Below are 22,737 nucleotides of genomic sequence, written 5' to 3' on the forward strand. Positions count from 1 at the left end.
TAGAAATTATTTAGGCCTGTCTGAATTCCCAGATACTCATGAGGTCGAGACAGAAGGATTGTCAACCTAGGCCAGCCTATACTCTGTGAAAAACAAACCAAAGTATAACACAGAAATTATTAACTACTTACTAAAATTGAAGAGTATGAACAACTCTCTGTCCTCAAAGTCTACCCTCTATTTTGTCACAGAAGATTTTGTTGAAATACTGTCATGTTATTTGAGAAGTGTTTATTGTAGTCTTTGCTCAATTCTTTTTAAAGTTAATATTGTGACTCATTATTTTCAGAGGCAAAATCAGTAAAGGTTTGGAGGATCTCAAGAATGTTAGCCCTGTAGGGGAGACATATATCCATGAAGGACTAAAGCTAGTAAGTTAATTTGCATGTGTAAGTATGGGAGAAAGTATTTTCTTATTCTGTAATAAAATGTAATTCTCTAGAAAAGCTTATAAACCCCTTTGCATATTTATTTTTTGCAAGATAACCAATATGTAGGTATTTATTAATATATTAATATTTTTATTCAAGCTGTTATATAGAAACTTAAACGAACAAGAAAATATTGCATAGTAACCAAAATTATTTTAAAATATTACAAAAATAGTTATGTACATATATGTAAATATGGGGTTGGACAAACAAACATACATGAAAGGCCAAAAAAGAATGAAATACACTTTTTCTCAAGTGTTTGTCAATCTTACACATTTATCTTTAAATGTTCTAAATGCTTTCAGTTATTCTGGAAATGATGTTATAAAATCATTTCCACTTACTGTAGACCTTCCTTAGAAACATTTTCATTTTCATCTCTAAAGGAAGTTTCCTCTTTGGTATTGTTCAGACCATAGTTAATGCTCTGTACATTTGAACCCAGTAGTATATACACATATAGGTGAAAATACACATATTTCAAGTAAAAAATATACATGTTAAAAGTAAAAGAGTTAACACAAAATATCCTCTTTGAAAAGCTAGCCAGTAATGTTTTTATTTTGTCAGTCTTATAAATTCAGCTTGATGGAGCATGGTGGTTAAAAGTTAAAATGGAATTGTGAATTGGATAATTATTCTTCATTTTCAGGCGAATGAACAAATTCGGAAAGCAGGAGGCTTAAAGACCTCCAGTATCATAATTGCTCTGACAGATGGGAAGTTAGACGGTCTGGTGCCATCATATGCAGAGAAAGAGGTGAGTACCGAACTGAACATCTTTCCAGTGAACTTCCTGCCTCTGCCAGTAAGACTTGATATTTGAATAATTTTCTCACCTTATCTTCTCTCCTCCCCTACTCACCCCCTTCCCTTCCTCCTCTTCTATCCTTTTTTCTCCACCTCCTCCACTCTCCTCCCCTTCTTCTCCTCCTCCTTCTCTCCTCCCATTCCCCTTCCTCTCCTCTTCCCTTTCTCTTCCCTTTCCTATCCTCCTCCTCTTCTCCCTTTCCCTCTCTCCTCCTTTTTCCCTCCCCTCCCTCTTCCCCTCCTACTGTCTGTAGGCAAAGACTTCCAGATCACTTGGTGCTAATGTTTATTGTGTTGGCGTCCTTGATTTCGAACAAGCTCAGGTGAGTAACAACAGATCTTCTAAACTTTAAATCGTGTGATTGCATGAAGGATATTTAAATTATTTTCACCCATTATAGCGATTTATTGTAATGATTTTCTATAGAATGGTTTGACTCTCCTTTAGTGTCTCTTTAACATCTCCTTTAATGTTTTGAGTTCTCCCTTTAATGTATCGTTTTTGATAGCTTTCCCTGTTTTCTTCACAAAGTCATTTTACATTTACATTTATATTTTATGTATGCAGTTTTCTTTTTGTGAGGCTTAGATTCTTGTCTTGTGCCAGTGGTAGACGGAGTTTTGTGCTATGTAGAAATTGGAACTTGAGTCCAATGCAAGGGGGTTGTGGCTGGCCTGAGTGCATGTAATGGCGATGCATTTAGAATAACACCAATTTCAGCACTTTCAGTCCTCCGCCTTAAACACTGGCCACACTAGTGAATTACTCCTGTGGAATAACTTTTCATATAAACATAATTAAAAATTTAGTTTTACATAGGAGCTCAGATGTAAGTTTATAAGGTATTTTTGTCTCAGTCTTCCCTTCACTAAACTTTCACCTTTCTCTAAAGTTGGAAAGAATTGCCGATTCCAAGGATCAAGTCTTTCCTGTCAAAGGTGGATTTCAAGCTCTTAAAGGAATAATCAATTCTGTGAGTATGTTTGGGGAGAGGGGGGGTAGGAGAGGAGGATAACTGTACATACATCTCCCATTGTAACTTGGACTTAACCAGCTGGTATAGGTGGCCATCAATCAGCAGGAAGAGAGGGGGCGGGAGAGGTTTGTCTGCTATTGCAAACACAGTGTGATTAAAAAGATCAGGATATTGCTACTAATTTTTGCACCCTTGGCTCTGCCATCCTCTGCTTGTGATTTCTAGTTTAAGATTTCCATAAACTGTCTCAGACACTTCCAACCCTTTGAATATGGAGTTCACTATTTTGATATCTTGAGACTTTCTCTAGGCTTTCTAGGAGAAATATGAAATAAAAATTTGGATTGGATGTGATCACTGGCTCCTTTAACGCTGGTAGATCTCATTCAGGCAACTTGACCTACTGGTAGAATGTTTGACTGCAGTAGTTGTTCATTCCATTTAGATGATTAATAGTTTTCCTGGAACTCATCGTAGATCTGTTTGGGATTCAGCGGAGCTGTCTCTGGTGATCATTAGACTCTGGCTCTCCTGAGTGGGGCCTGGGGAAGGCGTGATGAATGCCAAGCAATGCTCCTGGTTTTCACCGCTGAGGTTTATGTTTCGTTTTACTGCCTTTGCTAGAAGTACGTACTAGGAACAGTTGCTATTAAGTATTTATGATACTTTGGAAAACACAGTCCTAAAGTGGAAGTGGATAATATATGTTCTCTAACAAAACTGTTTCCCTTAATCTTTAGATATTTATAAAAGGAAAACAACATCTTACACCTTACATTTTCCTAACTTTGGCTCTATTGTTTAGAATTGACTCTTTAAGGATCATATTTGATAGAAACCCAGAGTGAGATTTATTGATTTTGTTTTTAGTATCATGTGGTTTAAAAAAAAAGCTAATGGAGCTTTTTAGAGAAAATACATAATTTGGTTCAATCTCATTTCAGTACATGTAGGGGTCAAACCAATGTAAATGCAAAATGGAACAGAGATTCAGTTATTTGGGGGAGTTCATATTTATTATTACATCATTTTTAAGGAAAAATTATAGTGTAAAAAGTAGCAAAATTTTATAGTTGTGTCTAGTTTAAATATCTGTATAATTTAAGGTTTAAATACAGGTAAAAGGTCAGGCAATGCAAAAAGAAGGAAAATTCGACTGATGTGACTCCCCCAATAAATAGATCATTAGGACATATAAACTATTTAAAATTATTAATTTTTCTATATAAAAGTTTAGTTCAGACTTCTCCAGATGACAGATTAGCTTTACAATATCCTATTATAATGGATTATTTTTAAAATGTTCCACGCCAAGAAATTAGTAGTTGACCACCAAAGGAAATAAAGTTGACATTTGGTTATTTTTATATATTTTCTTGTTAAATTTCATGTTTCTATTTGCAGTGAGAAACTAGGATGTAGTTTCTAAGTACAATATAGTCCTTCAGGACTGAAGTTCTTGCTGGACATTTAGTTGCATAAATTGTGCTGAAATAAGAAAGGTGTGTAATATTTTAGCCACCAGTTGCCAACTGGTCTCTTGAGTTTTGTCCACAGGGGGGATGATGGGTATAACTCCTATGGTAACATATAGCAAAGTTCAAAATACTTAGTCATAAAAGGTGGACTTAGTCATTCTCAGGAGTAAACTAGCTTCTTGGGAAACCTTAGCAATGTCTAGCAGAGGCAGCATTAAGAAAAGGAGCCTTCATGACCAATAATTGCTGAGAAATTTTCAGTATGGTAATAATATCTTGGGATTTTGGCACGCTTTATAGAAATTTGAAGAAATTTATTTCTTCATACCTCTTCAAGAACAGAAATTACTCTACTCCTAGTGATAAACAAAACCTCAAAATTTGAGTTCTGTTTCAAACTTGAGTTGTTACATAGTTTTGTCTTACTCAAAAAATATATATTTAATGTTTAAAACAAATCCTCACAATCTGAGGAAAAATACAAGGTTTTTATTCTTAATGATTTGCTAAACTAGTGTACTATGAATGTTTTACATAAAGCTAATAAGCAAATGGAAGAAACCAGAGAACTTAAGTTTTTCAGAATTTGTCTCTATAAAGGCAAAATATTTGCTAAATTGATGGGCAGTTTCTTTTCTTGTTAGAGGCTATTTAAGTACTTCTAGCTTCTTTATTGTCAGAACATTAACTTCTTTGAAGTCAATCTTGAGAAAAATTAACAGAATTTTTTTTATCTTAAACACGTTTGTGTGTGTGTGTGTGTGTGTGTGTGTGTGTGTGTGTGTGTGTGTGTGTGTTTATGTGCATTGTCTTGGCCTTATATGTTTTTCCTCTTACTGTGTAAGATATCAAATATTATTAAGTTGCTACTGGCTATGAATCAAGTTTTTAATCACAAAAGGTAGAGGTTTTAGTTTTGAAGACCTTTTTCATTATAATTAAAAAGAAGAAATACTGTAGTAGTTATTTTTTTTATAATTAAAAATTCAACAGACTGACAAAGACCTCTTTTTTCTGAGCATCTGATGTTAACAATTCAGTGCATTTTCACAAGTTTATTCAATTAAGGAACAATTTAAGCATTCTATTTTAATATTTTACAAAATCTATTATTTCAACAGTTCTAGATTTTCTACCCAGGAAAACATGTATGTAATATTCTTTGGTGTTACTTCAAAACCTAATTAGTATATATGAAAATGCAAAATTTATTGTTTATTTCAAGTAAACAGTGGTAGAATACATTTCTTTTTCTGCCTTCTTTCCTCAGTTAAATAATTTTCAAACACTCATTTACTGAGGATACTATCCGTAAGGCCTTTGTGTTAGGATTGGAAAAAACGAACACAAACTTAAATATCAAATTTGCAACTATAATCCCTAGTTAGTTAGGAGGCTGAGATATTTGAATTCTGAGCCATAGCCTGCAGACAAAACCATGAGACTTTTTTTTCCTTTTTTGCTGGTCTCGGGGCTTGAACTCAGGTCTGGGCTCTGCCCCTGACTTTCTCTGTACTTAAGGTAAATGCTCTACCACTTGAGCCACAGTGCTACTTCTGCCTTTTTCAGAGTAGCATATTGGAGCTAAGAGTCTCTCAGACTTTCCTGTCCAGACTAGCTTTGAACCGTGCGTGATCCTCAGTTTTCAGCCTCCTGAATACACAGGATTACAGGCATGAGTCACTGGTGCTCAGCTTACCATGAGACTCTTATCTCCAATTAACCAGCAATAAGAACCAGAAGTTGAGTTGTGGCTCTTGTAGTAGAACCTCATCCATAAGGAAAAAAGAAAAAATAAAACAACCAACAAGGGAATGTGCAATGCCCCTAGTTCACGTACCAGTATTGGCACACATATATCCACACATAATTACTTGCAAAATTTACTGCATATCATAAGGATTCAGAGGAGGGAAATGTTAGTGAGTTAGACTATGGATTAAAAAAAAAGAATCTTACATTGCAATTGTTGTTAAATGCTGATAATATAAAACAATAATATAAAATATGAAATGCTATAATATAAAATGACATGAAAATAGAATATGCTCAGTGATGTGATTATGGAAAGCTTTTTATAGTGGGGTTTGGACTGGCCCCTAAAAATTGGAGCACAGCCTGAGCTGAGTAGGATGAGGGATAAATGTTGGCATGTGGCTGTTGAATTATGCTGAAGATCATTGCATACCTGGATGGGAACTGACATTCAGCTCACAAATAATCAAGGAAAGATTAATATCAATTTGAAGCCAGAGATTTCTGTGATGGTCATACAGGTTTAGGAAGGGCTCTCTTATATGAATGTATTGATTGATTGTAAGTTGGAGAGGCAGGTAAACACTTCTTTATGACGTTCTCAAGGAATATGGTAAGAAGAAAGCGAATGTAGTGGAGATAATACAGGTTGGGAAAAGGGAAGTCCCAGTACCAATTCCAGCTCTGCCACTTACTGCCTAGCCATGTGGTTTGGCTGTTATCCATAATACAATCTCTCAGTGTTTAAAAATTCTCTTCAAATGGCAATGATGAGTTATGCTTCCTTTGATTATTGCCTTATGAAATAATGATTAAGAGTAATCTAGGTCAGAGGGATTGGACTTTGAAACATTTGGTAGGAAGCTAAGAACAGGAAGCTAGGGCCATGTAAGAGGAAGGTATCGATCTTTCTGAAGGGCAGTCTATGTGGGTAGATATCTTAGCAATATCTATATGTCAAGGTTTTCAGTATGAAAGGATGAGATGCTAGTATGTAATAGAATCAAATTCACCCACTGGGTCCTAAGAGGACATTTTATTTGGCATAACTTCACAGTCTTAAGTGTTTGACTGGGCACTAGTCCTCAGTGCTCAGGCCAAGGGATCAGGACCCAGCCAACAAATGGGGAATGAGACTCAGTATTCCTATGATAGGAATGATTTAAAATGTCAGGTCATCATATTCAGAAAAAAGCCATGATATCTCTGGTAGAGAGGAAGTAGCCTGCAATATTAATCAGAAATTCATTGAAGAAACCCAGCTGTTAGAGGGAAATAATATTCCTATGAACTGTAGTTCTTTAGGGTTTAGGTTAGGTACAGGGATTCTATGTCTTTCAAAATAAAACTAGCCCAAAGATCTAACTAGGGAAGCCTCTAACTCTTTGCCTTGAATGGATTTATGTCAGGTCAATCTCCAGATACAAAATCATTATCTCCTGATTTGTTGGTCTCTGAGTAACATGGCAAATATTTGCTAATACATACAACTTGTGATAATTTCTTTTTCTTTTTTCTTTTCTCCTCTTCCTCTTCCTTCTTTTTCCCCTCCTCCTCCTCCTTTTCTTCCTTCTCCTCCTCTTCTTTCTTCTTCTTCACCTCCTCTTCTTCCTCCTTTTTCTTCTTCCTCCTTCTCCTCCTCCTGTATTCTTCATCTCTTCTTCTTCTTTCTTCCCCTCCTCTTACTTCTCCTCTTCTTCCTCTTCTTCTTTCCCTCCTCTTACTTCTCTTCTTCCTCTTCCCCTCTTCCTCCTCCTCCTTCCTCCTCCTCCTCCTGTATTCTTCATCTCTTCCTCCTTCTCCTTCCCTTTCTCCTTCTTCTTTCCCTTTCTCTTCCTCCTCCTCCTCCTCCTCCTCCTCCTCCTCCTCCTCCTCCTTCCTCTTCTTCCTCCTCTTCCTCCTCTTCCTCCTCTTCTTCCTCTTCTTCTTCTTCTTCTTCTTCTTCTTCTTCTTCTTCTTCTTCTTCTTCTTCTTCTTCTTCTTCTTCTTCTTCTTCTTCTTCTTCTTCCTCTTCTTCCTCTTCCTCTTCTTCCTCTTCCTCTTCTTCCTCTTCCTCTTCCTCTTCCTCTTCCTCTTCTTCTTCTTCTTCTTCTTCTTCTTCTTCTTCTTCCTCTTCCTCTTCCTCTTCCTCTTCCTCTTCCTCTTCTTCTTCTTCTTTTCTTCTTCTTCTTCTTCTTCTTCTTCTTCTTCTTCTTCTTCTTCTTCTTCTTCTTCTTCTTCTTCTTCTTCTTCCTCTTCTTCCTCTTCCTCCTCTTCCTCCTCTTCCTCCTCTTCCTCCTCCTCCTCCTCCTCTTCCTCTTCTTCTTCTTCTTCTTCTTCTTCTTCTTCTTCTTCTTCTTCTTCTTCTTCTTCTTCTTCTTCCTCTTCTTCCTCCTCTTCTTCCTCCTCTTCTTCCTCCTCTTCTTCCTCCTCTTCTTCCTCCTCTCCTTCCTCCTCTCCTTCCTCTTCTCCTTCTCCTTCTCCTTCTCCTTCTCCTTCTTCTTCTTCTCCTCCTTCTCCTTCTCCTCCTTCTCCTTCTCCTCCTTCTCCTTCTCCTTCTTCTCCGTCTCCTTCTTCTCCTCCTCCTTCTTCTTCTTCCTCCTCCTCCTCCTCCTCCTCCTCCTCCTCCTCCTCCTCCTCCTCCTCCTCCTCCTCCTCCTCCTCCTCCTCCTCCTCCTCCTTGTATTTCTTCTTCCTTCTTTCTTCTTTTTTTTAAATTTTATTTTATTTTATTTGAGAACATACTGTACAGAGGGGTTACAATTACATGGGCAGGATAATGCATACATTTCTTACCAAGCATTGCAGCCTCCTCCTTTGTTTACCCTTCACCTCCCTTCCCAGCCTCCCCCCTCCCCCCCACCCAATCATACCCCCCTCCCCCCCCCACACCGACATTGTAAAGCTGGTTTTGACATGACATTTTGTACTTCTCATTGTTGCAACAGGTCCACCTGAATCCTTAAACGACTTGTTTGTCCCCATCTCCTCCACATGTTATACTGACATCAAGTATAGTGAAAGCGGGGAATACACTGTGGGGGAGGGACATACAAAGCAACAAAGAAATAATCTTATAAATGCGTTAGAAACACATGCATGAACTTCTTTCTTCTTTTTGTTGTGCCAGTCCTGGGGCTTGAACACAGAGCCTGGGCACTGTCCTTGAGCTTTTGTACCCAAGGTTAGTTTTCTACCATTGAAGCCATAACTCCATTTAAAACATTTTAGGTGTTTAACTGAAGAAGAGAATCTCACAGTGTTTCTGCTCAGGCTAGCTTTGAACTGTTATCCTCAGATCTGAGTAGCTTGGATTACAGGCATGAGCCACTGGCTCCTGGTGATTTTGATGATATATGTGATAGCAGTGGAATTAGAAACAAAATAATAAGTTTGAGAAGCATTAAAACCTAGTAGAATCTGGGAAATCACTGGATAACAGGATTAAAAGGACAGAGGAGTCAAAAGTTACTTTCATATTTTATTCCTAAATATGTAAATCACTAGCAGCAGTTACAGTAAAATCTGCTTTTACAGTGAGGCCAGTATTACTGAGTAGACAGTATTATGGAGTAGAACTGAAAGAAACTGGTGGACAAGAAACTAGAGTCAAATTGAGCTTGAGAAAAAATTCCAGTGGGGAACATTCTTTAAGGGAACTAAAGATTCAGTGAAATGTTAAAACTGGAAAATTTCAGATTTGTCAATGTGCATCCATTTATTCTTTTACCCCTATTTGGCCACAGATACAAGTATGCAATTCATCTATTTTTTTCAAGTTACAATTGTAAACAGACAACAACTCTTTTATTTGGGAAGGGGGAGGAGAGATGATTGCAGTATTTATATTTGAAAATGAAACTTTATTTGAACTACTAAAAATCAGACTGACACGTGAGTACCTTGTGGCTCTAGCTGAGGGTTGCGCAATTCAGTGCTGTGGAAGAAAACATTAAAAATAAAACAAAGCCACAGAGAGGTGAATCATGTGGAAAGAACAAAAATTCAGTGTGTCCTTTTGTGACTACTCCTCTTTTCTATAAACAGGAGCATTGCATTTTCCCAGTTCAGAATTACTTCCTGAGTCTTATATTTAAATAAGAGTACCTCAGACAGTATTAAGTAAAAAGAAACAAACCATTTGTGAAAATAACATTATAACTATACCCTGGTGTCAAAGAATTAAAAAAAATTACATCCGATGGCAGGTCTTACCAGATTTTATCAGTTGCTAATTGGAAAGTATAGGAGTATAAATAGGAAGGGGATTATCTCTTGTAGGACATTTAAATAACACTGTATTAGATGTTTTCTAAAAGGAAAATGTGTAATATATATTTCAAGAAGTAACTTGGAAATAAATGCTTCATATGACATTTGGAGCTAAGTCATTTTACTCAGTAATGTCTGTTGTTTTATTGGAAAAGTATCCAAGAAAGGTGTCAGAAAGTATATTCAAATGGACTGTGAAGACACTGCAAACTCATTTTTTCTCCAGGCAGGTGATTTTTATAAGAGAGAGAACATAATAAATATTCTGATAAGATTTTAGCTTAAGTGATGTTTGCAGGCTGTGCTTTGAATCTTGACTGCTTGCTTGTGGAAAACTCTGTAAAATCAGACTTTGATGAAAAGCTTAACGTCTAAGCAGTTATAACAACATATTCATAGAGAGAAAAGAAATAAAAATGCTGAAGGTCAACTCGTGATTGGAAGTAAGTTTTCAAGGCTCCTATTAATAAAGGACTGGCTGTGATGTAAAGATAAATTAGATTGTGAGTTCTGCTCATCTAATAATGATCCTTCACACGGAATGAGACGAGGCATCTCATCATCACACCAATGCTATGAAAATCATGTCCAGGTTCACCCAACTCCTGGGTTTAATTTGCCTATTGTCTAACATAGCGTGTTAAGTAACATCTAATTTATGTTGCCCCAGCTAGCCACAATCTACCATTGCATAATTCATATGGATGAATAAATAAAGGCCATCAAGTTCTTGAAAATATTTTTGTAGTATAGTTAATGGAGTATTTGAGCACCAAAAGTTAGCTTTTGCCTCCAAATAATTAAGTAATTCTATCATATGAAGATTCTTTTTTTTAAATTTAATTTTATTTCATTTGTGAACATCCTGGGCAGGATAATGCGTACATTTCTTACCAAGCATTGCAGCCTCCTCCTTTGGTTTACCCTTCACATCCCTTCCCAGCCTCCCCCCTCCCCCCCATCCCAATTCTTCTCCTTCCCCTCCCTCCCCCCCGCCCCCCCCTCCCCGCACCGACGTTGTAAAGCTCGTTTTGGACATGACAACTTGTACTTCTCATTGTTGCAACAGGTCCACCTGTATCCTTAAACAACTGGTTTTTCCCCATCTCCTCCACAAGTTATACTGACATCAAATATAGTGAAAGCAGGGGTTATACTGTGGGGGAGGGACATACAAAGCAACAAAGAGATAATCTTATAAATGCATTAGAAACACATGCATGAAAGAAAAAAAAACATTAAAATACATATCTAAGGGTTCATTTTCCTGACAACCCATTATCTGACCTTTTCCGCTTGACTCATACATATACTAGATATTACAAATAAGGGAAACCATGGGACCTATGTTTCTTTGGGCCTGGCTTGCTTCACTTAATATAATTTTTTTTAAATTTTATTTTATTTTATTTGAGAACATACTGTACAGAGGGGCTACAATTACATGGGTAGGATAATGCATACATTTCTTACCAAGCATTGTAGCCTCCTCCTTTGTTTACCCTTCACCTCCCTTCCCAGCCTCCCCCCTCCCCCCACCCAATTATACCCCCTCCCCCCCCCACACTGACATTGTAAACTTAATATAAGTTTTTCCAAGTTTTTCCATTTCCTAACAAATGGGGCAATGTCATTCTTTCTGATGGAGGCATAGAATTCCATTGTGTATATATACCACATTTTCTTGATCCATTCATCTACTGAGGGGCATCTGGGTTGGACCCGGAAACACAACAAATCAAAGAAAGGTTGGACAAATGAGATTGCATAAAGTTGCAGAGCTTCTGCAGGGCAAATGACATAGCTAGCAAGATCAATAGAAAGTCCACGGATTGGGAGAAGATCTTCACTAGCCATTCAACGGACAAGGGTCTCATCTCTAAAATATACTTGGAACTCAAAAAATTAAACCCCCCAACAACAAATCCTCAAAGAAACAACTGCCCAATAAATAAGTGGGCGAAAGACTTAAAGAGAAGCTTCTCTGAAGAAGAAAGAAGGATGGCCAATAGACACATGAAGAAATGCTCAATGTCCCTAGCCATAAAAGAAATGCAAATCCAAACAACATTGAGATATCATATGAAGATTCTTTTGATCACAAATGTCAAGAGCTAAGAATTTAAGGGGGAAAATAAATGCGTTGATGTCATTAGTATAAACATAAATAATATCATTGGTACAAGAAAAAAAAACTCACTCCAGGTGTGGTGCCTCATTGATGTAATCCAGTTCAATGGAGAGGCTGAGATTGGGAGGAGGGTGAATTGAAGCCAGCTGTGGCAAAAAGTTCTCCCAGCTATGGATTGCAACATTGAGAAGAAAATAATATTCGGGACAGCTGGATCCAGGGGAATCAACTGTGTTCTTAGGATCTTCCTGCTTAGTAAATCTTGCCAATATTTCATTTGCTTAATTAGTTTATATTTGGAGGAATGGCAGAGAATGGGAATTGTAAATGGTGTCAGGAATATATGGTTTCCTGCCAGCAAGTTTATTGGTATAATAACATCACTTGAGTCTTTTGCATCCCGAATAAGAGCTCAGTTAGTTTATATGTTCCTTTTTGTGTGTGTGTGGTACTGGGAATTGAATGCAGGGCTTTACTGTTGGCTAGGCAGGTATGATACTACTTGAGCCACACCTTCAGCCAACTTTGCTCTTTTAGCATGGGATACCCTGGACCAGAATCCTCCTATTTATGCTTCTTGCCCTCGCTAGGATGATAGGCGTGTACCATCACAGTCAGTTTTTTTCTGTTGAGATGGTATCTCAATACCCTTGCCTAGAACCTTAATCTTCCTGATCTCAGCCCTTGGAGAGCTGAGATAACAGGCTTATGTTACTATGCCCAGCTATTGCTTGAGATAAAGGTGGGTGGGGGCAGTATCTTGTGAACTTTTTTTTGTTGTTGTTCTAGCAAGCCTCAATCCACCGTCCTCCCAAATCTCAGCCTCTCAAGCTACTAGGATTACATAAATGAACCACTACATTCAGCTCTGGGTGCTCATTGTTGTACTAATGATGTCAGTATTATTTAGATCGGTTTGGCTAATATGCCTCCTGTGCCCCTAGGACAAGGGTAGGGGTCAAGACAGAGAGGGAACAGACGGTATTGTGATCGATAGTCTCAGTGGGACTATGTAGAGTGGTGAACTGAGTCTCTAATAGAAAGGAGGCATTGTTCACAGAAGAGAAAGGATGCGAAAGTGCTCTGGTTAGGAAAAAGCCTAGCTAGTAAAGTCTTCTGTAATAGCCAAACACTTTGAACATTTTTTTCACATCGAGTCTAATCAGTTATCTTCTTCTCAATTTCACGAAACTAAAAGATAAAAGTGAGTTTTGCTTTCAGTTGCTTATCACTCACTTTTTCTTTTTACAAGCTTCTACTCACGGTCCAGTATTTTATTTGTATTTGTATGAAAATGTTACATAACATTATTCTTTCCTTATTTATACTTTATCGAATTGCAATTATAGGTTAAGGAAATCAAATCTATTTTGAGTAAATACTTTCGGTCTTGTGAGGAAATAAAACTAACGGCATTGTGGTTTGCAGGCAAAGGTAAATGGCACATTTTTATTGATGACATCAACCTTCTGGGTTACAAATGGAATGTCCTGCAAAGGCTTTACCAGTTCTTTGTTTTGATGGTCATGGGGCTTGAACTCTGTGCCTGGGAGCTGTCCCTCAGCCAGCACTCTACCACTAAGCCATATTCCCAGCCCCCACAACTTATAACTTTTGACACGTATGTTTATAAAATTGATAGAAGAATGGAGAAAACGTGTTTTTTAAATTGTCATTGCATAGGGAAACATTTTGTCTGTATGCCTTTATGAATAATCCTATGGAACAATATGTAGGCAGAATGCTTGGCAGAATTATTTCATGTTCCCATTGATAAAAAGCAATGTGGGCAATTCTGGGTATTAGGGCATAACATTTGCATCAGAATGAGAAATATGCTGACACACAATTTTGTTTAGGTTCTGAAACAAATTGTACTTTCACTATTACTTTTTATTATAGTTTTAAGGCTTTTCCTGGAAAGCCTATTGATCCATCAAGGGAGCACTAAATGATTATTATGAACCCCCCCAAAAAACAAAAATTAGGATGCAGATGAATGTTTGTTTCAAATCATAATTTGTTTTCTGAGTTGAAGTAAAAAAAGGAATACCTGCTAATATGATTTGCTATAACATTGCGATTGTGAAATATAAAAAAACTTATGTTATGTTGCTTGCTTACTTGCTTGCTTGCTTCCTTCCTTCCTTCTTTCCTTCCTTGCTTCCTTCAATTGGAATTATGTAATTATGTATGTGTTGTGCTGTCAGTTGGGAAGAATAAGAAAATGATTCTAACTTACAATGCTTCTCTAGATTTCTTAGGATAAGCTTGTTTAGGATTTTGTCACTAATGAGATCCTACTTAACTTATGAAGGAAGGGAGTATCTGGGTTTACAAAGGGTCAGAGTGTTGCATGCTGTTGGGCAACTGACATTTTTGAAGCTCCAAGCATTCGGAAAAGTTGGGTTCAACCAAAACACGTGATTACAAGTACCAATTATTTTGAATTAAAGTATTATCTCTCAGAGAAAAAAATTACTTGCTTGGGATGTTTGGCAGCCACAGAGAAAATACAAATTACATATCTGAATTTTGAAAGGAAAACAATTAAAATATGGGAGAGGTTTTTTCAATGGTTGCAGCTGCTTATTCTATGCACATGGATGGCAAGTAATGAAAACTTACCATTTGTTGGTACCTTTAAAACCAGTATTGCTTATTTATCTTTCCTTATAAACTTGAATCTTTTATATTTGGGGCATGTTTTTGTAGTGTTTATAGCTGTTCATTGACTCAATAGAACAAGATGCATGATATTAGACTTCGCTTTACCCTTACCGATGTTTTCTGACATGCTTCCTTCTGTTACCTTAGAGAAATGGTACTAGCTTACCTGTAATTATCCTTTGTTGTCAGTGTTGTGTATACATATACTCCAAATCAGTTAGATGAGAATTTGAATTTTTAATAGAGTTATACAAATGTTGGAAAAGTTTGAATAGTGTATGTGAATTGAAATATGGGGAAAGAATCTATTTTTACTTCAATGAGATACCTACATTTATTCTATGTTAAATTTTCATCTTGAGTATATCCATCACTTTTCCCTTAGTAAATTGCATTTTATCCTAAAAATACCAGAATGAAAAAGCCATATCTATTTCTATATTAATCAGGCTGTGATAAGGTTTTTACATCTTGAATGTCCTATATTTGCTATTATAACATGTGCCAGTTATGGAAAATCATTCAGGGATTTATATCATCTTAATCACAATATGGCTCCAAAGCTTACAACCTCTAAGATAGAAATCAAGTCAAGGTTTTTACAAAGCTCAGACCTTCTCATGCTGTCCAGTTATTGATGCTATATACAGTTCCTTGACAACACCATCACTTTATCGAGTTATTATCCAGTAATTATAAAGAGGTGATTGTAACCCAATAGACAAGCAAGATAAAAAACTCTTTGTAACCAATGAAATTGTTGGAACAATTGGGCTTCTGATTTAGCCAGGGTTCTCAATGCCCCACGAACTTTGCCAATTCTAGTTCCAGGGTGCATGTCGGCACTTGTTTTCTAGTGTAGCAATTTGGCCTGTTGAAATTCTACAACTTGATATTACACTAGATGTCAACTCAATCCACACTAATTTGGAACATGCTTAGAGTATCCAGAGTGAAACACCATTCTGATACTTCATGCAAGTTGGGCTGCAGAGAATGGACAGCAGTGGGATCTACTTTCATCTCTTGCCAAACATCTGTATCTCAAAGAGGCCAACAGGCAGCACAGTCCCAGCTGGCAATGAAGGCTGCATCTGGCATCACTGTTAACCAAACCAAACCTGGAGGAGAGACATAAACAGCCTTGTCTTTCTCTTCCTCTCCCCTCTTGCCAAACAGAGAAATCCCATGAAATTAGTGTTTTCAATTTTACAAAACTGTGGAGAGATTTCTGAATTGTAAAAGTACAGCATACAGTTTCATACAACCAGTTAGAAGCAACAGAAAATAAAGAATTAAAACTTCTCAGCATTGAACATATTTAGTTCCTTAGCAACATTATCTTAACTCAGAAAAGAGGAATACTTGGTTTTTGAGTTTAGGTTGTTAAGACCTGACAGGAATTTTTTTCCATACATTTTTAATATATAATTTTTATTGTAAAGATACTGTACAGAGGGGTTACAGTTACATGCGCAAGGTTTTCCATACATTTTTAAAGGAAACATTCAAAACAAATAAATTGGAACTAACAGAGTAAGTTCCAAGGATCTTATTATGTGCATTTAAATTTATAGTTTGGAATATAGAGTTTTTACAGAAAAAAACATAGAATTTACAATTTCATATTTTAACCTTTTTTTCCTATGATAGATTTTCACCAGTTTGTAAACCCAGGTGTTACAAATGGTATTGTGTACCACTAGCCACTCTGCCTAGACCCCTTTCCTCTGGAAGCCCACATTTTTTTGGGGGGGGGTCCGGTCGTGGGGCCTGAACTCTGGGCCTGGGTGCTGTCCCTCAGCTCTTCAGCTCAAGGCTAGAGCTCTACTACTTAAGCCACAGTACTACTTCTGGCTTTTTCTGTTTATGTGGTACTGAGGAATCGAACCCAGGGCCTCATGCATGCAAGGCAAGCACTCTACCACTGAGCCACCTTCCCAGCCCCCACATTTTTATCTTTTACTCAGCATCTGCTCTATGGGAACAACTGTCCATTAAAAAGGTTTTGGAGACCTCATGGCTCACAGATAGAAGGAAAGGATTAAGAAAAAGAACAGAAGAGAAATAGAACTCAGGAAGACAGATCTGGTTTCTCAATCAGGTTAGAAACTCATTTTAGGAAACATGTCCCTCTTCATTGTTTGCATTTCTTGCTTTTTAGTAGTTATATTACTTAAATTTCCACCTACAGGGTTTTCACAAGCATATGTATCTTGATTATCTGAAAGGCCACATATATACATATAATATTAGTGAGTTTGTGACATGAGAAGAGATGTATTGAAATGGCATATTTGAGGAGGGAGAGAAAAACCTATATAGTTACTATCTGCAGAAAAGAACTGAGTGACTGTGTGTATCCAGCAATGTAATGAGACTTTGGGTGGGAAGGACCAAGGAGTAACTAATTCTATATCAAAGAATTATCCAAGGCTGGCTCCATACTCCAGGGGAGAGGAAAAATACATACACGCTGATGTGTATGTAATAATTATTGGAGGTGAATCCGCTTAGAAAGAGAAAACGTTTATTATGACTCTGTTTTAGAAATTTCACTCCATGACCCATGGATGGTGACTCCTCATAGTTTCTACCTCATTAAAGGTTCCACCACCTCCCCATAGCTTCACAGAATAAGGAACAAGACTTTCATACATGTGCCATTGGAGAGCACCTATCCAAACCACATCTGTCTGTTGGTCTGTCTGCCTGTCTGTCTGTCTTTGTCTCTTATCTATCCTACCTACATATCTATCTGGAGATAGAACTAAAAACTTCTGCTTAGATATCGACTTTTGAAGGTAATATAAGCCAGATTTTAGAATGTATTAGGTAGCATAAAGCAATCAGATAATATTTTAACAGTTTACTCAGTGTTAACAGCTGATTAGGAGAATGAGCTTTGTTCTCAATCAAGCCTAGAGTTATCTGCCTTAGTAGTTAAGAGCAAACAGTTCTAGAGCAACTTTAAAAGCCACCTGAGCTCTAACTTTCCTCACCTATGAAACAGACAATAATATGTATCCATTACAGTGATGAGAGTTAACTGAAGAAATTTAGTTACTGAAATTTAAAGAGGCAACAAATGATAAATATCATCATGCTAGATTTAAGAAAATTTTCTTGACCATATTTTTAGCTAATGTAGAAAGTTTTAACTCAAAGTTTTAGCCAGAAATAGGTAAAATTTATGTATTTATTTTTCATTTATAAAATTCCTTAAACTATTTCTAGTGATAAGACGTTGGAGTAGTATACTTTTTTTCACAGTGAAAAGTAAGTTTTTTTGTGCACACACAGATATGCACATATCCCCAAATCTTAAATAATAAAACTTGAATTTAGAGTATACATTACTTAAGAGATCTGCTCTGTTAATGGCATGTGGTTTGTAGATTTGGTCCATGATGCTATTGGGTCTCTCTAGGCAACTAAAACCAATCTTCAGTAGAAAATGCTTTCTGTTTCTAATGAGAAATATTGAAGGCAGATGCAATATATATTTGAACAAACATCTTTACGAATTCCTGAACTGAACAAATGATGGAAGTAGAGAATGGGAAAAATATCTCAGTTATACATGGTTTGTCATTTGGAAGATTATTTAGTTTGGTAAAAATTGGAGTGTTCAAAAATACATTTCTTCATCAGTTGTTGAATAATGATGACATTTTTGATTTTTGTTTTTGTTTTTTTGGTTGGTAGTGGGACTTGAACTCAGGGCTTGGGCACTGTCCGATCTCTTTTGATAAAGGCTAGCAATGTACCACTTTGATTTACAGCACCACGTGCAGTTTTTGAGTGATTAATAGGAGATAAATCTCACAGGGACTTTTCTGTCCAGACTGGCTTTGAACTGTGATCCTTAGCTCTTAGCCTCCTGAGTAGCTAGGATTATAGGCATGAGCCAACAGCATTTGGCAACATTTTTAATGTAATAGATCCATCTTAATATCTTGAACATTTCAACTTTTACAATTACTTGATAAGAATACTTTATGAGCTATTTTGACTTATGGAACTGATTTAAAAATGATGTTAACTATGTTCAAACGTCAAATTATTTTGACTTCGAGTTGTTTTCTGAATATAGAATATGATAAACTCTAGGTTAAAAACAAATTTAGATCACAATTTATTTTCTATTAACTGTATAAACATTTTGTTTTAAGTTATGGCAGTCATAATTTGAATATTTCAACATTCAAAATAATTAAAGGGCTAGATGCTTTGTCACAAAAATTAACTTCATCCTGGCTTAGCCTGACTTATCCTGGTTTAGCTTTTTATGGATGAGACAAGTTACACACTCAGTATAACATAAAATCAAAGGAGATCTTTTTTTTTTGGTCATGGGGCTTGAACTCTGGGCCTGGGAGCTGTCTCTGAGCTCATCAACCCAAGCAATCTACCACTGGAGCCACAGCGCCACTTCTAGTTTTCTGGTAGTTAATTGGAGATAAGAGTTTCATGGTCTTAATGGAATAGAATTGAAAACCCAGAAATGAACCTACAGACCTAGAGCCATCTAATCTTCGATAAGGGAGCTAAAACAATAGAATGGAAGAAAGACAGCCTCTTCAGTAAATGGTGCTGGGAAAATTGGTTAACTACATGTAGAAAACAAAAGCTAGATCCTTATATATCACCCTGCACCAGAATCAACTCCAAATGGATCAAAGACCTTGAACTCAAAGCAGACCCTCTGAAAACATTACAGGATGGAATAGGAGAAACCCTAGGTCTCCTTGGCTCAGGCCAAAATTTTTTGAATAGAGACCCGGAAACACAACAAATCAAAGAAAGGTTGGACAAATGGGATTGCATAAAGTTGCAGAACTTCTGCAGGGCAAATGACATAGCTAGCAAGATCAATAGAAAGCCCACGGATTGGGAGAAGATCTTTACTAGCCATACAACGGACAAGGGTCTCATATCTAAAATATACTTGGAACTCAAAAAATTAAACCCCCCAACAACAAATCCTCAAAGAAACAACTGCCCAGTAAATAAGTGGGCTAAAGACTTAAAGAGAAACTTCTCTGAAGAAGAAAGAAGGATGGCCAATAGACACATGAAGAAATGTTCAACATCCCTAGCCATAAAAGAAATGCAAATCAAAACAACATTGAGATATCACCTCACCCCAGTTAGAACGGCAAAAATCAAGAACTCTAACAACAACAGATGCTGGAGGGGATGTGGACAGAAGGGAACCTTACTTCATTGTTGGTGGGAATGTAAACTTGTTCAACCACTTTGGAAAGCAGTATGGAGGTTCCTCAAAAGACTTCACATAGAACTCCCCTATGACCCAGCAATCCCACTTTTGGGCATTTACCCAAATGATCACAAACAAGACCACACTAAAGCTACCAGCACAACAATGTTTATTGCAGCATTATTTACTATAGCTAAGATATGGAACCAACCCAGATGCCCCTCAGTAGATGAATGGATCAAGAAAATGTGGTATATATACACAATGGAATTCTATGCCTCCATCAGAAAGAATGACATTGCCCCATTTGTTAGGAAATGGAAAAACTTGGAAAAAATTATAGTAAGTGAAGTAAGCCAAGCCCAAAGAAACATAGGTCCCATGGTTTCCCTTATTTGCAATATCTAGTATATGCATGAGTCAAGCGGAAAAGGTCAGATAATGTGATGTCAGGAAAATGAACCCTTAGATATGTATTTTAATGCTTTTTTTCTTTCATGCATGTGTTTCTAATGCATTTATAAGATTATCTCTTTGTTGCTTTGTATGTCCCTCCCCCACAGTATAACCCCTGCTTTCACTATATTTGATGTCAGTATAACTTGTGGAGGAGATGGGGAAAAACCAGTTGTTTAAGGATACAGGTGGACCTGTTGCAACAATGAGAAGTACAAGTTGTCATGTCCAAAACGAGCTTTACAACGTCGGTGCGGGGGGGGGGAATGGGGGGGAAGGAGAAGGATTGGGATTGCGGGGGAGGGGGGAGGCTGGGAAGGGATGTGAAGGGTAAAGCAAAGGAGGAGGCTGCAATGCTTGGTAAGAAATGTACGCATTATTCTGCCCATGTAATTGTAACCCCTCTGTACAGTATGTTCACAAATAAAATAAAATAAAATAAAATAAAAGAAAAAAAAGAAAAAAAAAGAGTTTCATGGTCTTAACTTCCATTGCTGGCTTTGAACCACCAGCACCTGGCATCAAAGAAATCTTAAGAATTAAAGAAACTTTAGAGAAGATGAGATTATGTTGAAGAAAGTCAATTGGGTTGTATCAGATGGCCTTGATAATTTTATAACTCCATACTTGAACTGCTGCCTTTCAAGGAATGCATTACCTGGGCAGGAAAGTCTGTGAGTATCTCCATTTAATCACCAGAAAACTGGAAGTGGTGCAGTGGCTCAAGTGGTAGAGTGCTTGCTTTGAGCTGAAGAGCTGAGGGACAGTGCCCAACTTTGTTTAATGTAATGTGACTACTTAAATCACCCTGATTCCTTACTTCAAAATGAAAATACTTTGCAAGAGATAAGCAGTGTAGTTTCAGATATGCAGACAGCTTTATTCTCCAGCGTTTACTAGTAAGTATTATGTGAGCAATGGTCAGTATTAGTAAGACAGAGCAATAAATTTAATAAATTCATAGCAGTTGTTATGGAATGCATATTCTTTGATATAGACCCTAGAAAAATCCCTCTGTAATTTTTTGGGGGGCATTTTGGATCTCGAACATATGCTTCTCGCTTCTTTGACTTGCTTGTTAAGATGGTGCTCTATCACTTGAGCCATGTCTCTAGCTCTGCATTGTATTGGTTATTTTGGAGCTTTTCAGACTTTTTGGCTAGAGTTGTCTTTGAACTGCTGTCCCCAATATCTTTAGTCCTCTGAATAGCTAGATTAACTGACATGAGCACAAGCACCTAGCTCTTTTGTAATTTATACATTTTCTTTAGGAGATTCAGGAAAATAATTTTTTATTTCTTTTTCTTTACATCTTTTGCTGGTACCACAGTTTGAATTCAGGGTCTCATGCTTATTCTGCTTGTTTGGTCAAGGCTGGTACTCAACCACTTGAGCTAAACTCCAGCCCATCTTTTTGACTTTTCTTCCTGGGCTTCCCTTGAACTGTAGTCTTCCAGATCCTAGGCACCTATGTAGCTAGGTTTATAGGCAGGAACCATTGGCGTCCAGCACTGATTTCAATTTCAAATAGATGAAGCCTTTAACTTCTCTCATAACTTTCCTTTCTACTTAAAACATGTTTCAATAATACTGAAAGAGGAATGGTTAAATAAATAATAAAGATATTACAAACTGAAAGATGCAATTGTCCCTGTAATGTGATCTATTTTTAAATAAGTGTTTTCAGAACTGGTAGCAGACATATCTAGAAATTTTGTATTTTTCTTTTGAGTTTTTCTCCCCTTTCACCTCTCCTCTTTTTAAAAAAATTTCAAGTGGTCCAAAGCAATATCTATTAATGCCCATTTTTGTTAATTGGAGAAGTTTTAGCTCTGCATTCTCTTGCAAAAGTTTTCTATCCTATTTCCTTCAGAATCCTTCTATCTGAATTATGTCAAAATATTTAAAGATCTTAGTGATTTGAGTATCATTTCTCCAAGAGGCTACAATAACCTGAAATGGTCCTCAATTCTTGAATACATTGCATTCATTGGGAAATAATTTTTAACAGTACTACAAGGCCCACTGCCTCTTTTGAGAGATGCATGCACACCAGCAGTGAGAATTCTCTGGATCAACAGTTGGTTTAAGGCATCGAGCATCTGTATCTCACTGTTAATGATAGAAACATAGGAGGCATTTCTTTTTCTGGTTGCAATCCTTCCTTCCTGTTCTAGTTGGTAGCAGAACTTACTATGAACTGCTGCACAGCTCAGTTTTCAGCTTCCTTCAGAAAAGAAACACTGCTTGAAGATCATCTGGAATTTGTCTGATGTTGATAATGTAGTGCAGAGATGTTCTAAAAATAAAGACAGGGTTGTGGCTATTTGGAACAGCTTGTTTCATCATTGTTTTTCACTTGTAGACTTGTGCTTTGTACAGTGGTTTATATTTCTGAGAAGCAGAAGTAGAGCCATTCTGTTTCAGTGCCTTGGGAATGCCTGAATACAGAGCCTGTGTTTCTGAGGATAAAATTTGGCTCCCACAAGGACTCTGTGCTCTACCAGTGTAATGTTTGATATGTACAAAACAGATGAACTCCCATAGGAAT

General features: G+C 37.0%; 1 protein-coding gene across 2 annotated transcripts in view; it reads left to right on the forward strand.

Annotated features, from left to right (window-relative positions):
• Antxr2 (ANTXR cell adhesion molecule 2) overlaps positions 1 to 22,737 on the forward strand; it is a 131,753-nt gene that overhangs the window by 13,663 nt on the left and 95,353 nt on the right. For both annotated transcript variants that reach the window (XM_070012987.1, XM_070012986.1), the window contains exons 4-7: positions 290 to 371; positions 1,087 to 1,194; positions 1,499 to 1,567; positions 2,138 to 2,218. In XM_070012987.1, coding sequence (XP_069869088.1) covers positions 290 to 371; positions 1,087 to 1,194; positions 1,499 to 1,567; positions 2,138 to 2,218 — 340 coding nt within the window. The remainder of the gene's footprint in view (positions 1 to 289; positions 372 to 1,086; positions 1,195 to 1,498; positions 1,568 to 2,137; positions 2,219 to 22,737) is intronic.

This window comes from Dipodomys merriami, unplaced genomic scaffold, assembly GCF_024711535.1.
Source record: "Dipodomys merriami isolate MVZ:Mamm:240054 unplaced genomic scaffold, mDipMer1.0.p SCAF_9, whole genome shotgun sequence".
Lineage (NCBI taxonomy): Eukaryota > Metazoa > Chordata > Mammalia > Rodentia > Heteromyidae > Dipodomys > Dipodomys merriami.